The sequence below is a fragment of the Papaver somniferum genome, unplaced genomic scaffold (assembly GCF_003573695.1).
Source record: "Papaver somniferum cultivar HN1 unplaced genomic scaffold, ASM357369v1 unplaced-scaffold_154, whole genome shotgun sequence".
NCBI classification, from domain to species: domain Eukaryota; kingdom Viridiplantae; phylum Streptophyta; class Magnoliopsida; order Ranunculales; family Papaveraceae; genus Papaver; species Papaver somniferum.
In genome coordinates, this window is record NW_020624820.1 from 1,013,218 (window position 1) to 1,026,725 (window position 13,508).

At 37.1% G+C, this 13,508-nt stretch overlaps 2 protein-coding genes across 3 annotated transcripts; both read left to right on the forward strand.

The window, feature by feature from the left end:
* Window positions 1-5,189: 5,189 nt before the first annotated feature.
* On the forward strand, window positions 5,190-11,467 carry LOC113336829 (ARM REPEAT PROTEIN INTERACTING WITH ABF2-like). 2 transcript variants are annotated; one of them, XM_026582503.1, is made up of 19 exons: window positions 5,296-5,611; window positions 5,735-5,898; window positions 6,458-6,630; window positions 6,731-6,851; window positions 6,930-7,004; window positions 7,125-7,219; window positions 7,399-7,474; window positions 7,606-7,713; window positions 8,186-8,314; window positions 8,404-8,472; window positions 8,676-8,735; window positions 8,939-9,062; window positions 9,159-9,298; window positions 9,564-9,627; window positions 9,790-9,869; window positions 10,083-10,147; window positions 10,232-10,349; window positions 10,445-10,569; window positions 11,006-11,467. In XM_026582503.1, exons 1-19 carry the CDS (start codon window positions 5,296-5,298, stop codon window positions 11,103-11,105), a joined length of 2,202 nt encoding a protein of 733 aa, XP_026438288.1. In that variant the 3' UTR covers window positions 11,106-11,467. The 2 variants fall into 2 exon arrangements, with proteins under 2 accessions (XP_026438287.1, XP_026438288.1); XM_026582502.1 differs by having other exon boundaries at window positions 5,190-5,611; window positions 6,731-7,004.
* Window positions 11,468-12,050: 583 nt separating this feature from the next.
* LOC113336953 (2-hydroxyisoflavanone dehydratase-like) lies at window positions 12,051-13,267 on the forward strand. Its single transcript, XM_026582669.1, has one exon. It carries the CDS (start codon window positions 12,084-12,086, stop codon window positions 13,074-13,076), a length of 993 nt encoding a protein of 330 aa, XP_026438454.1. The 5' UTR covers window positions 12,051-12,083; the 3' UTR covers window positions 13,077-13,267.
* Window positions 13,268-13,508: the final 241 nt, after the last annotated feature.

Genomic DNA, 13,508 nt, shown 5'->3' on the forward strand with positions numbered 1-13,508 from the left:
GAATAATTGATGATGAATGTTGTAATAAACAAGAGGAAAATAAGCAAGACAATAAATCCTCTCTGATTTGTTCGTTTTGTGGAAATGCAAATCATGTCCAAATTAAGTATTGGAAATTCAATAGAACAACAAAAGGATTGCCAAACTTGAAAATGACATGTAAAGAATAAATCTGGTCTTGGGTAGTCAACATGGAATTCCTGAAGACAAGAAGAAATCTAAGAGAAGATTCAGACGAGGTAAGAAGTATGTTTATACAACAAATCTTGGTAAGTAACTATGTGATAAAAGATGTGAGTATTCTGCTCACTCCGTCACTATCTAATACCAGTGACGTCCGCATCCTCATTTTTAACTTGAGAAAATGAGGATTGCATCAAGGTTGCTCAAGTTTTGCATAATTATTATTTTTTTATGTTAAAAAATATCTACTTAGTTAAAATAGTAATGGATCATGAACCGTAAAAGACTTTTTCAAAGTTCTTATAGGGGGTTTGGTTGTCCAACGGTCTATTTGTATTCATTTGTGATCAAATTTCCCTTCGCTCATTTATCTTTGAAAGATACAGTTTCATGGCTCCTATAACTAGAGGTACCACAAAAAGGGATGCAGTTGAAGCAGTTAATGAGTATCTTTGTGAAGGAATCAAATCCTCAAGGAAGAAGAAGGAAAAATCTACAAATGATGAAGAAGGTTCTTACTCTAACTTCCTTTTGTTTGTTTGTCATTTTGATAATAACTTTAGGGGTATGGTGAAGGATTTCATCAACAAAAGAAATGATTTAAAATCTCAAATCATTTTCTCTTTAGAAAAGATAGCTCACTATGAACATATGTTGTTTCTAACAAAGAACACCTTGTGTCGACTAAAAAGAGAACTTAGTGAGTTAACTGATATTTTTGAAGATTTTGAGGAATTGAACGATTCCATAATCAATGGTTTTTCAATAATGAGAAGGAATTCTCAGTAGATGCTCGGAGAAAGCTCTACGATGTCTAGGAAACTTCTTATGAGAATTTATTCTTGTGTTTTAAGAAGGATAACTAGGGTTTGGAATAACAACTATTGTAAGTACACATAGATATTGCCAACGATTTTCATCTTGCAATGTTTTTAGATTTATTTATTTAAATTCTAAAGTTTATTTGGAAGATGATTTTGCAGTATTAATCTTTATTGGTTTTATATATTGCAATAATAATTTTACGGGATATGTGTGTTTACGTCCGTGAACTATGATTGTCCCATGTATGTCAAAAGTTAAGTCTATTATAAATCATTATGCAAATATTGATGGAAAATAGATGAACTTTTGATAACAAGGATTAAGTCTGTGGTATCATTATGCAAATATTGATGAAGATAGAATGAGTCTTTGAATATTCCGCAGTATTGATATTTCCTTGATCCACTTCTATGTAAAAGTATTGTGCGGCTTCGTAAGTTTTCTTATGTTGAGCATTTCCGATTAAATTAATCCTGGATTCTCTTGTGGCTAACTTAATTGAGTTTTCTGGATACAAATTCATGTTTCATGTAATTTGTTAATGTCCAAAGAAATCATAATTTTCTTATAAAAGTAAGGTCACTCTTGTTGTTCTTTTTGGAATGACATTTTATAGGGGAGAGTTCTTAATTGAACTCGTGCTTAATTGCCAAATCTTTGTGAGGAGTGTGGATGTGGAATATCGTAGGAGTTATCTTGTATCTTTATAAAGTTTTTATGTTCTCTTTTAGTCATGAAGTATCTCTATGAGAATTTCATTATGATCCCGCTAGTTTTCGTACCTTTACCAATTTATACTGACAAAAAGGGGAGAATTATTGTGTAGTTCACACTACAAATACATATAATTTACAGATCATTATGTAATGGGGAGTGGTTTTTATTGTGAGACGAAGTATTGACTAAGGGAGAGTGATACATATCACCATAGTATTGTTGTCAAAGTTGTGATGCAATTGGACTTTGATGTTGTGTAATAATACTATGGCACCATATAACAATACGAAAACATCTTGTTTTTATATATTGTTATAGCTAAGGTATTCAACAACTATGATGCTGATTTGAACACGTTCAGAATCACTAGAGTACTTGGACGTGACGAAGATTTCGAGTAATGTTGAAGAACCAAGGAAATAAAGCATTTGGATGAGAAGCTACAAAGTTTATTTATTTTGTAATCCATATGTACTGATAGTTTTGTCACTAAAATTGACAAAGGGGGAGATTATTTGAGCACTGCTCGGTCTAACTCGCAAGCTTTGCTATCTCAAGCTTGTTTGTCAAGTTTAATTGCTATAACTATAAGTCTTGATTTCTAGTCTACTTATAGCTAAGTCTCGGATTAGGATAGAATATGTTGTTGAGCTTTAGACTTAACGTCTTTCATCGATTGAAGACGAAGAACTACTCAAGGGAGCTTGTGGAACTTCATCAACAAAAGGTATGTGGAGACTTGAACTCATCTATCACTCAAAAGTCTATTTCTACTCTATCTCCTATTTGAGACAAAAGTCGTATAGTTATATAGACTTCAATTATACACATTTGATATTTGAGCTGAGTTTAACTCGCTTAAATATTTCTCGAAAATATGTGTTGGTAAGCTTTCGCTTTAACCAAGTTCATCTTATATTCTTGACGAAAGTCAAAAGTTGATCACGTGAAAATTGTCTGTTAACATTTTATGTGATTTGTGTGAGACAATAATTTGGTGTAGACTCGGAATGTTTCGTATTGATCATTTGATCACTTTAAAATTGCTAAGAAGCTAATAGTTTGTGTGAGACAGATATTATCGTCTTCTAAGAATGTTTCAATGATTGAAATGAGAGTTTAGAATAATTAACCATTGATTGGATATAGCACAGTATGCGTACTTGTATGCTAACTGTTGCAAGTTATTCCAAGTCCGAGAACCATGGTATGCACACCCGTATGCGTACTGCTTTGATAGTTGAAGTCTGAGAACTTAGTATGCACACCCGTATGCGTACCAAGTCCGGGAATTCAACTGAGTTTGGTCGTGAATGACAGTATGCGTACCCGTTTGCATACTGGCGAACCCAGACCAAGTCCGGTTACTTAGGTATGCGTACCCGTTTGCATACTTGAGTGGGTTAAGTTCTAAAATCGGTGTGTTCATGAACAAATGCATTTATAAAATAAGGAGGGCAATCTTTTGCAAACCATGGGTATAATGTTCATGAATCGAGTGAATCAAAATCGATTTTGCTTTAATTGTGTCTTGTATACTTCTACGAGAATATAAACGATTGAAAAACTCTATAACTAGTTTCATTTGAGTCATTTGAACTAGTTGTTTTAAGATTAACAAGGTTGATATGAAAGTGTTCATATGGCTAACTTCGGTTAACTATTGTTGAGCCAACTAAGTGTACACGTTTAGGTATGGTTACCCACATCTAAATGACGTCACATTTAATTTGTGCATAACAAGCTAAGTTCGATCTACTAGTTGAAAGATATTAGCTTGAGTCTGATCAGGTTTTCATCTAACGGTGAATATTGAATGTTTTGTTACCAAGTAACGTTGATTGCAAACCCTGATTTGAAGACTATATAAGGGAGAACTCTTGAAACTGGGAAACCTAATCCCCACGCCTCCTGTGTGATACTAGTTGCGACTAGAGTCGACCCTCCTTTGACCTAGGTTTTTCTAAAACCATTATAGGGGTTATAACTCGCGGACCGTTCCCGTATTTTAAATTAGTTAAGGCTTAGATTTAATTAATTTTAACATCAACACGTGTCACGCAATCGTTGGTGGGGACAGAGAGACAAACATATTTTGGTCAGAGAGGATCTGCACCCAAAAAAAATGTGATTAGTTGCTATTATGTACACTAATACGGCTGGCATATTTAAGGGCGACCCCAAAAGAATTAGGGGAGACACAAAAAGATAAAAAACGTCACCCAAACATAAAATGTAGCCATCCCTTATCTCCCGTTTTTTTAATGGCCAAACTACCCTTTACAATCGGTAGATAACTTCACAATGGGGAAGTTAATCCACAATCAGGAGTCAATTTAGTTTATATAACTTCTGAATATAAAGTATCCCCAAAATAAAATCCTCTATCTTTTGAATTTTGATTATCCTATAATCGGCAGTAATTTTTTTTTATCTTGACTCCCGATTAAAGTATACCTTTGGCTAAAATGCTACCATAACCGGTAGTAAATTTAGTTTATTTAACTCCCGAATATAGAGTAGCCCCAAAATAAGATTTTGCAAATGCTCTCAATTTTTTGAATTTTGGTTGAGCCTATAATCGGTAGTAAATGAAGGTATCCTAACTTCCGATTATACAGTGGCTCTATTTGCAAATGTCCTACTATAATCGGCAGTCAAGGTAGTTCATATAACTATCGAATATAGAGTTGCCCCAAAATGTGATTTCGCAAAAATCCTCAATTTTTTGAATTTTGGTTGAGCCCATAATCGGTAGTAAATGAAGTTATCCCGACTTCCGATTATATAGTGACTCTCTTTGCAAATATCCTACCATAATCGGTAGTCAAGGTAGTTCATATAACTACCGAATATAGAACTGCCTCAAAATGTGATTTTTCCAAAATCATCTATTTTTTGAATTTTGGTTGAGCCTATAATCGGTAGTAGGTGAGGTAAAATCCTGACTTCCGATTGTACAATAGATCTCTTTGCAAATATCCAACTATATTCGGTACTCAAAATAGTTTATATAACTACCGAATACAGAGTAGCCCCAAAATGAGATTTTACAAAAATCCTTTTTTTTTGAATTTTGATTGAGCCTATAATCGGTAGTAAATGAATTTATCGTTAACTTCCTATTAATAGTAGCTCCAAATACGCATTTAACACAAATTTATATCAATCGGTAGTATCTTTATGTTATTTAACTACCGATTTAATATTAACAATCGGACACAAAATAATTTCTGATTACGGAATGGCATCAATTCATTCTTTTATCTTTTGGACATCCCTTAACCTTGGCTATGGATTGGGAATAAAAAAATCCTCCTAAAAATGTCAGGCTAATACGGCGCTGATATATCATCGATATATTTTTCGTCAAAGTTTTGTCGGATCCCGAATAATCTTCCGTATTTACTAAAGTATCCCTCTTCATGAATGTACTAAAATATCCCTTTTCTCCTTGAAAGCTTCTCTCTTTTCAGTTCTAGTTTCTCTCTCATCTTCTTCATTTGTCTGCACTACTCTCTCTCTCCATCTCTCACTAGAATTCTGTGTGTGTGTGTGTTTGAGTGTCTGATGGAGCAAAAGAGAAAACCAGAACAGCAGAGCCTTAAAACCAGAGTACAAGAGAGAAAAGGATTGAAGAGAAAATTAGAAGCAGCAGCAGCAGGAGATAAAGAAGAAGAACATAAAGTGAGAGAGATCTCCTCTTCTCCTTCTCCTTCTCCTCTTCCTTGTTCAGATTCTTCTGCTACTCAAATTAATCATCAGAACCTAACAATTGAAGTCGCTACTCAAGTTGATATACTCAATTCTACTTTCTCATGGAATGAATCTCACCGAGCTTCTGCTAAACGTGCTACTCATGTCCTTGCTGAACTGGCCAAAAATGGTAAAAATTCAAATTTCAATTTTTCAGATCTCTCATTTTTTTTTTATTTTTTTTGAAATTTTTGAACTAGTTTCTGAAATTTTTAGGAATTTGATTTAAGTTGATTTTGTTGATTTGTGGCAGAAGAAGTGGTGAATATAATTGTAGATGGTGGTGCTGTAACGGCTTTAGTCAAACATCTACAAGCTCCTCCATTCATTTCAGATGATGATGAATCAGCTCCTAAGCCTTTTGAACACGAAGTTGAGAAAGGAAGTGCTTTTGCTCTTGGACTACTAGCTGTCAAGGTAATAATTTTTCTTCTTTTTATTTTGCACAGTGTCATTTTCTTGCTGTTTTGTGTTTCTAGTTAACATTAGCTTCATTTTGGTGGGACGTTTGGAGATATGACCACAAATTGGGCGGATTATGTGTTGAATTGTTCATTTTGTACTGTAGACTGTGTAGGGATGGCAACAGCTAGAAATTGTCTATGATGATTTGACATGGAATTCGTACTATCCATGCTCTACTAAAAATCACCATTAATATTAAACACCATTGATATCCATGCTCTGCTAAAAGTCACCATGTGTCATGTTAGAATTTTAGCGTAGACATAAAAGAGTAATTAAGAAAGAGTTTCTAAAGGATATGATCAAGGTAATAATTTGAATATGAATTTTGACAGCTTGTTGCTCGAAATCTTTGACATATTTATTTTTTTACAATTGAAAATAATAAAAGGTTCTGCTTCGAGGTGATTCTCAAATGATTTAATTGGATGCTAATTAACTTAAAATGGGATACCTGGTGTTATATGTATTACTTTCAACTCATACTTCCACTTGTTTTTTCTGTTAACAGCCAGAGCACCAACAATTGATTGTCGATGCTGGTGCTTTGTCTCATCTAGTTGACCTCTTAAAGAGGCACACACATGGTTCTAACTCTCGGGCCGTAAATAGTGTTATTAGGAGAGCGGCTGATGCGATTACCAACCTTGCTCACGAGAATAGTAATATTAAGACACGTGTCAGGTTTGCTTGCTGTACTTGCTAAATTACCTCCAGATCTGAGCTGCGTGTTCACCCTTTTTCCTTCTCTCTAATGTGCCGTATATTGTGGGCTTATGTTCAGGCTTGAGGGGGGAATTCCACCTCTTGTTGAGTTGCTTGAGTTCACTGATACAAAGGTACAGAGAGCGGCTGCTGGGGCCCTGCGAACCTTAGCATTTAAAAATGATGAAAATAAAAACCAGGTTGGCTGCCTTGTTGTACATTATTTTCTTCATGTTCTTTACGAATTTGCTCTGATGCTTTGTTTCCTGACCTTACAGATTGTTGAATGCAATGCGCTTCCCACCCTCATTTTAATGCTTAGGTCTGAGGATGCCGCAATACATTACGAGGCGGTAGGTTTAACCATAAAACTGTTAAATAAACTGGCTAAGAGACTTGCATCCTTGTGATCTTTGCTGTTTGTAATTCACATAATAACCTATAGCCTCCAATCAATTTCACACATCTTTCAGGTTGGTGTTATTGGGAATCTGGTTCACTCGTCCCCAAACATAAAGAAAGATGTGCTTCAGGCTGGAGCTTTACAACCAGTTATCGGATTACTTAGGTACACTCAGTTATTTACACTTACCTTCCTAGCAGTGCCTTCCCAGTTATGTTCTCCAGAAACCAAACACATTGCATTTATCACATCATGCTTTTGTGGCAACTGGAAGTTTTCCTTCTCCTCGCGCGAACAAACTTGTACTTTGTTCTATTTTCATAAGTTTGTGTCCTGGATGGCAGTTCTCTTTGTTCGGAGAGCCAAAGGGAGGCAGCTCTGCTACTAGGGCAATTTGCTGCGACTGATTCTGATTGCAAGGTGGGTTATACATTTGTACTTCTATATATTGTTTCTGGGTTGATTACATACAGATTGCTTGTGTAATATGGTCAAGAAGAGTCTGCCTCCCAGGTACTAATTGGTAAATTGACTTAATGTGGTTTTTGCAGGTGCATATTGTACAGAGAGGTGCTGTTCGACCTTTAATTGAAATGCTCCAATCCCCAGATTTACAGCTTAGAGAGATGGCAGCCTTTGCATTGGGAAGACTGGCACAGGTTATATACTTATGCAGCTCTCATGTTTAACCTGTTAACTGATAAGATTGTGTGGACATAATAAGATTGTCCATAATGGTGATTGCATCCAAACTTTTTCATCTGGTTTCCTCTTGTTCTCAAGCATCTCTGGACACTTATTATGGGATCCATGCATGCTCTGGTACACAAGATAATACATGCTTATTGTCCTCAAAACATGATTACTAATTATTACAGAATGGCGAAGAGAGAATTGAAACAGCATCTTTTATATACTACGCGGCATAGAGAAGAAACCCCCCTCTTAATGGGTTCCTTAAGGAAGTTCCCTTGCCTTTTCACTACTGCAGCTATGTTGACTACACACTCAAATCGGTTCAAGATGTCTGGCACACACTCAAATCGGTTCAAGATGTCTGGCACACATGAAGTATAAGTTTCAGAAAAATCACAAATACCAACCATCTTACATTCAGCTTGTGATTTTCAGGACACACACAACCAAGCTGGTATTGCTCACAATGGTGGTCTTCAGCCACTATTGAAGCTGCTTGACTCAAAAAATGGGTCTCTGCAACACAATGCCGCGTTTGCTCTTTATGGTCTTGCGGATAATGAGGTCTACATTTGCCTCCTTTAATTTGTGTATTAATTTGTTTGTTTAATATGATTGTAAGCTGACCTATTTTAAACTCTTTCCTCTTGTAGGATAATGTTTCTGATTTTATCAAGGTTGGAGGTATTCAAAAGCTGCAAGATGGAGAATTCATCGTTCAAGTAATTTTCTTTCTTTCTACATTTCTTTTCTAATAGACTGATAGGATTTTGATGGACTATCCCGATGATGATGGTATTACATTAGCATGACTAAGATAATTTGTCAATGATTGTTGATTTTTTACAACCTTGGAGTTTTTGGAAGTCCAGCAGGGTATCTTGAAACAAGCATTATTAATATTTTTAACTTTTATGTATCACAGGCAACCAAAGATTGTGTAGCAAAGACATTAAAGAGACTAGAGGAGAAGGTCCATGGTAGAGTAAGTGTTGTCTTTGTCACAATTTACATCTCCTGATAAAAAGCCTGTGCCTGTGGATTTAGGTTCAGATAGCAATTTTATATGTCAACCGGCTGACATGCTAGCTACTTACTCTCCCTGTTTTTACTTTGTCTGCATTATTCCTCCTGCTGTTATACTCCCTAATTAACTTACTATTGGATGGTTTTTCTTTTTGCTGCCAGGTATTGAGCCATCTGTTGTATCTTATGCGCGTAGCGGAGAAGGTTATTCAGAGACGAGTTTCCCTGGCCCTTGCACATCTTTGTTCGCCTGATGATCAAAGGACAATATTCATTGATAACAATGGTGAGCACTGGTTGTTGCATCTTTGTGATTTTGTTAGTTAACTGCTTCTGTTACTGCATGAAGTGGAGTTGATTGCTTTACAAAATGTACATGCAGGACTGGAGTCACTTGTAGGGCTTCTTGGGTCTGCAAATGTAAAGCAACAGCTAGATGGTTCTGCCGCCTTGTACAAGTTGGCTAACAAAGCCTCGTCCCTTTCTCCAATGGATGCAGCTCCTCCATCTCCAACACCTCAGGTGACAACATAAACTAAACTTAGTTCTTGGGCCAGAGCTCCCTTTTAGACTATGCAACTACAGATAAAAGGTCATTTTTCGGGCACCCCGTGTCAAATGTCATGTATATTTGTGTTGTTCAGTCTATCAGATTGTTAGGTATCTTTCTTTTTCCGTCTGAAGCCGTTTTCATATGTTCTGCAAGAACTTTTTATTCTAAATAGATCTGGCTTGTTCCTGGAATACATATTTGTATGCCAATGACATCGATTAATTCTTGTTTCAGGTGTATTTAGGCGAGCAGTATGTAAATAGTGCTACACTCTCTGACGTCACTTTCTTAGTCGAAGGTAGATTGTTCTGGACTATTGTTTCAGTTTGTATTTATTTTTCACTCCTCAGTGTCCAGGAAATGCTCAAAATTCAGTCCGTCGTGTAAAAGACATCATAAGTTTCATTTAAAGAAAGTTCAAGATAAAGGCTCAAAACATGCGATCCCTCTTTCTTTTCAGGTAGACGGTTCTATGCTCACAGAATTGCCCTGCTTGCTTCCTCAGACGCATTCCGTGCAATGTTTGATGGTGGTTATCGGGTAAGCTTGGTTGCGTCTTACAACTTTATTTTGAGTAATGTGTGTGTAATCGTGCTTATGTTGGCGTGAAAATAAAAGCACAATACAACTATTTTCTCTATTTAATCTGCGTTGTTGTTAGGAAGTCCAAGTTCCGAGGTTGGATGACCTGGAATTTGTTTTCATGGGATTGAATTACTGGCAAGTGAATGATAAAATGTGGAAATGTCACAGGAGAAGGACGCCAGGGATATAGAGATTCCTAATATAAGATGGGAAGTGTTTGAGTTGATGATGAGGTTAGCATTTCACTAGATTATTTTCCCTTGTTTGTTACTAAATCAAAGTACTGGAATATAATGCACCTGACTTGCCGCTCGCAGATTCATATACACAGGATCAGTCGACGTTACATTAGATATAGCGCAAGATCTCCTCAGAGCTGCAGATCAGTATCTTCTGGAGGGGCTTAAGCGTCTTTGTGAATATGCAATTGCACAGGTGAGTTAAGAAGTTTAGTTCGAGAAATGGTATACACGAAGTGTGCTTTCCAGAAAGATTAATTTGGATGATTTTTGTCGATATTTGTTTTTCAGGATGTATCTTTGGAAAACGTCTCAACCATGTACGAGCTATCAGAAAACTTCCATGCAATTTCATTACGGGACATATGCATCCTTTTTATTCTGGAGCACTTCGAAAAATTGAGTGAGAGGCCAGGGTATGCTCTCTCTCCCTCTCCCTCTCTCACACACATAAACACACATGCAGGCACTATGTCAATCCGCGACAGAAATTCTAGGATTAGACTAGTTAGAGCTCTTTAACGGCACAGCTACTGCTGTGTAAGAAATACTTAGCTAGATGCAAAAGTCAAAGTTTTATCTGTGTTTCTAAAGGTTTATATAATAACATCCAGCCCAAAAAGATCAAGGATGGTGGCTGTCTAGAGAAGACCAGAGTGCCAATAGGTATTAAGTATACAGTATGATAAATAAACCTTATAGGTATTGTTTAAATAACAAAAACCAGAGTGCCAATAATCACTAGATATTTTACAACATTTCCTTTTCTCACTTTATCTTCCTTAGCGTTCGTTAATAGCTTATTGGTTTTTATTACGTGTGCTAATTAAACTCACCTGTTTGTGCATGCAGTCATGCTCATCTCATCCAATGTATAATCCCGGAGATCCGCAACTACTTCACTAGAGCACTTACAAAATCGAACCACCAGCGCAATAGCAACCATTTATAAGATCAATTCTCCTGTAAGACCAGTTCTTGTTCCTGACCCGTGGATCCCTAATTGTTAACACATGTTGATGGTGAACATTGTACAGTAGCAGAAAAATATTCACTTAGTCCTCTCTCTCTCTCTAGAGCCGAACAATGCTATATTGGCAGAACCTTCGGATGAATCAGCGTCTGTGTTATTTGTTTTGTAATCATGTAATATCGCTGGTTCTTTTCAACTTTTATATTTCATAATATTGGGAAGCATGCAGAAAATGAAAGATGCTTGCCAGATATAACATGAACCATAGATGTAGAAACAAATTCTAGATCCGTGAGGTCCCTCAGCACAATTTAATAAGAAACAAGTTACCTTTGGAGGAATGACACTGTTTCACTTTTGTAATCCGCAAGAGTGCCATGGGTAGGCTCTTTCAGTGTCCATGCGGGAGTCATTCGAAGTGCCCAGACATCCGCAGCTAAGACCACAGTAAAGATCATCATTCGTGAATTGAAGAAATTTTATGGTGTGGGCACATTTCCAAAGAGTGTTGACCTCTTGGAATGCTCGATTGCCTTTTTATCTTTTCAAGAAAAGGATATTTTGTTTCCTCACTGCGGGACACGGATAATCCCACAATTCCTGCCCAACTACACTGGCAATCGAAAAATTCTAGACATGAGACAATTGTTATTGTCCAGATATGGAAAAATAAATCTGGACCTTTAATCATTCCCCTCTTTACTCGTTATCAATCCCGATACTAGAATCATTTCCCTCTCAATCCATTAAGATTGTGCCACCTCATGTACCAGATTTGGACAAAGCCTGCTGTCCCAGCTGTAGACGCAGGCACTGGCAATCAGCACATGGCAGTGTAGTTGATGACAATGGTGATGAGGTAAGATTGATTGGCTTTATCATACAAGGATAGGGTTTTCTATAAATATGAAAGTTCTTCTCATCTACTAATTCAAAACACTTTCGACCATTAACCCCATGGCTTCCTCTGATCAAGAGATCGCCTCAGAGCTTCTTCCCCTCCTTCGCGTTTATAAAAACGGTCGTGTCGAGCGCTTAATCCAATCCGAAATAGTCCCACCGTCACTGAAAGACGCAAAAACTGGTGTTTCCTCCAAAGACATCACAATCTCTACCAACCCATCCATTTCTGCTAGAATCTACATTCCCAGTAGTAAACTCACAACTACTGAAAAGCTTCCTCTTCTCATTTACTTCCATGGTGGAGGTTTCTGCATTGAATCTGCCTTCTCCCTTTTTCAGCAGCGTTACTTAAATGCCATAGTTTCTCAAGCTAATGTAGTTGCTGTTTCAGTTGATTACAGGTTAGCACCTGAACACCCACTTCCTGTTGCTTATGAAGATTGTTGGACTTCTTTCCAATGGGTACTTTCTCATACTGATGAACAACCACAGCAACACAGTATTACCCACGGTTTTGACGTGGAACCGTGGCTGAAAACCAACGTTAATTTCGATAGGGTATTTTTGGGTGGTGACAGTGCTGGCGCAAACATTGCTCACAACATAGCTATGAGAGCTGGTGCAAATGGATGTAGTGTCATTCGAGGTATGTTTTTAGTTCACCCATATTTTTGGGGGTCTGAACCGATTGGATCGGAAACAGATATGGATGAAGGTTTTAAGGGGATGGTAGAGAAGATATGGTTATTTGTTAATCCTTCGGCTAAGGATGGCCTTGATGATCCGATGTTTAACCCGTTCGCGAACGGTGCACCGAGTTTGTCAGGCCTGGGATGTAAACGAGTGTTGGTCTGTGTTGCTGAAAATGATGTATTGAAAGAGAGAGGTAAGTTTTATTGCGAGGAATTGAAGAAGAATGGATGGGAAGGTGAGGATGTCAAGTTGTTCGAGAGTAATGAAGAGGGGCATGCTTTTCATGTGTTTTCTCCTGATACTCGGAATGCTCAACTACTGTTCAAATGTTTGGCTTCATTTCTTAGCAAGTAGATTAAGCTCTTCGTTAAGTTTACTCAATAAATGAAGCATTTTAAGCATTAAACATACACATTCATGATTCAACCCTCAAATTGTTAAGCATTACCCTGAATCATGAGCTACTAGAATGAACAAAGAAAAGGCTCAAATTGTAAATCAGTACTATACAGTTGTGTTGCCGCAAACCGGCCATTTCAAAAACCCAAACAAGAATTCCTCATGAGGAGAGTCCACCGAAAAACATCAAGAAACCCCCAGAAATTTCAGAAACCCCAAATCCTGATAATCCTTCCAGCTTCAGAAAAAAAGCATCAACAACGACATACTGAATTTGCTTAATACTAAAGATCCCCAGCGTTCCAGTTACTCCTCCCAACCCACTGATCTTTGCCAACACCAACAAAACCAAGAAAATGCCTTGCTATATTCTCCATAGCAGATCTC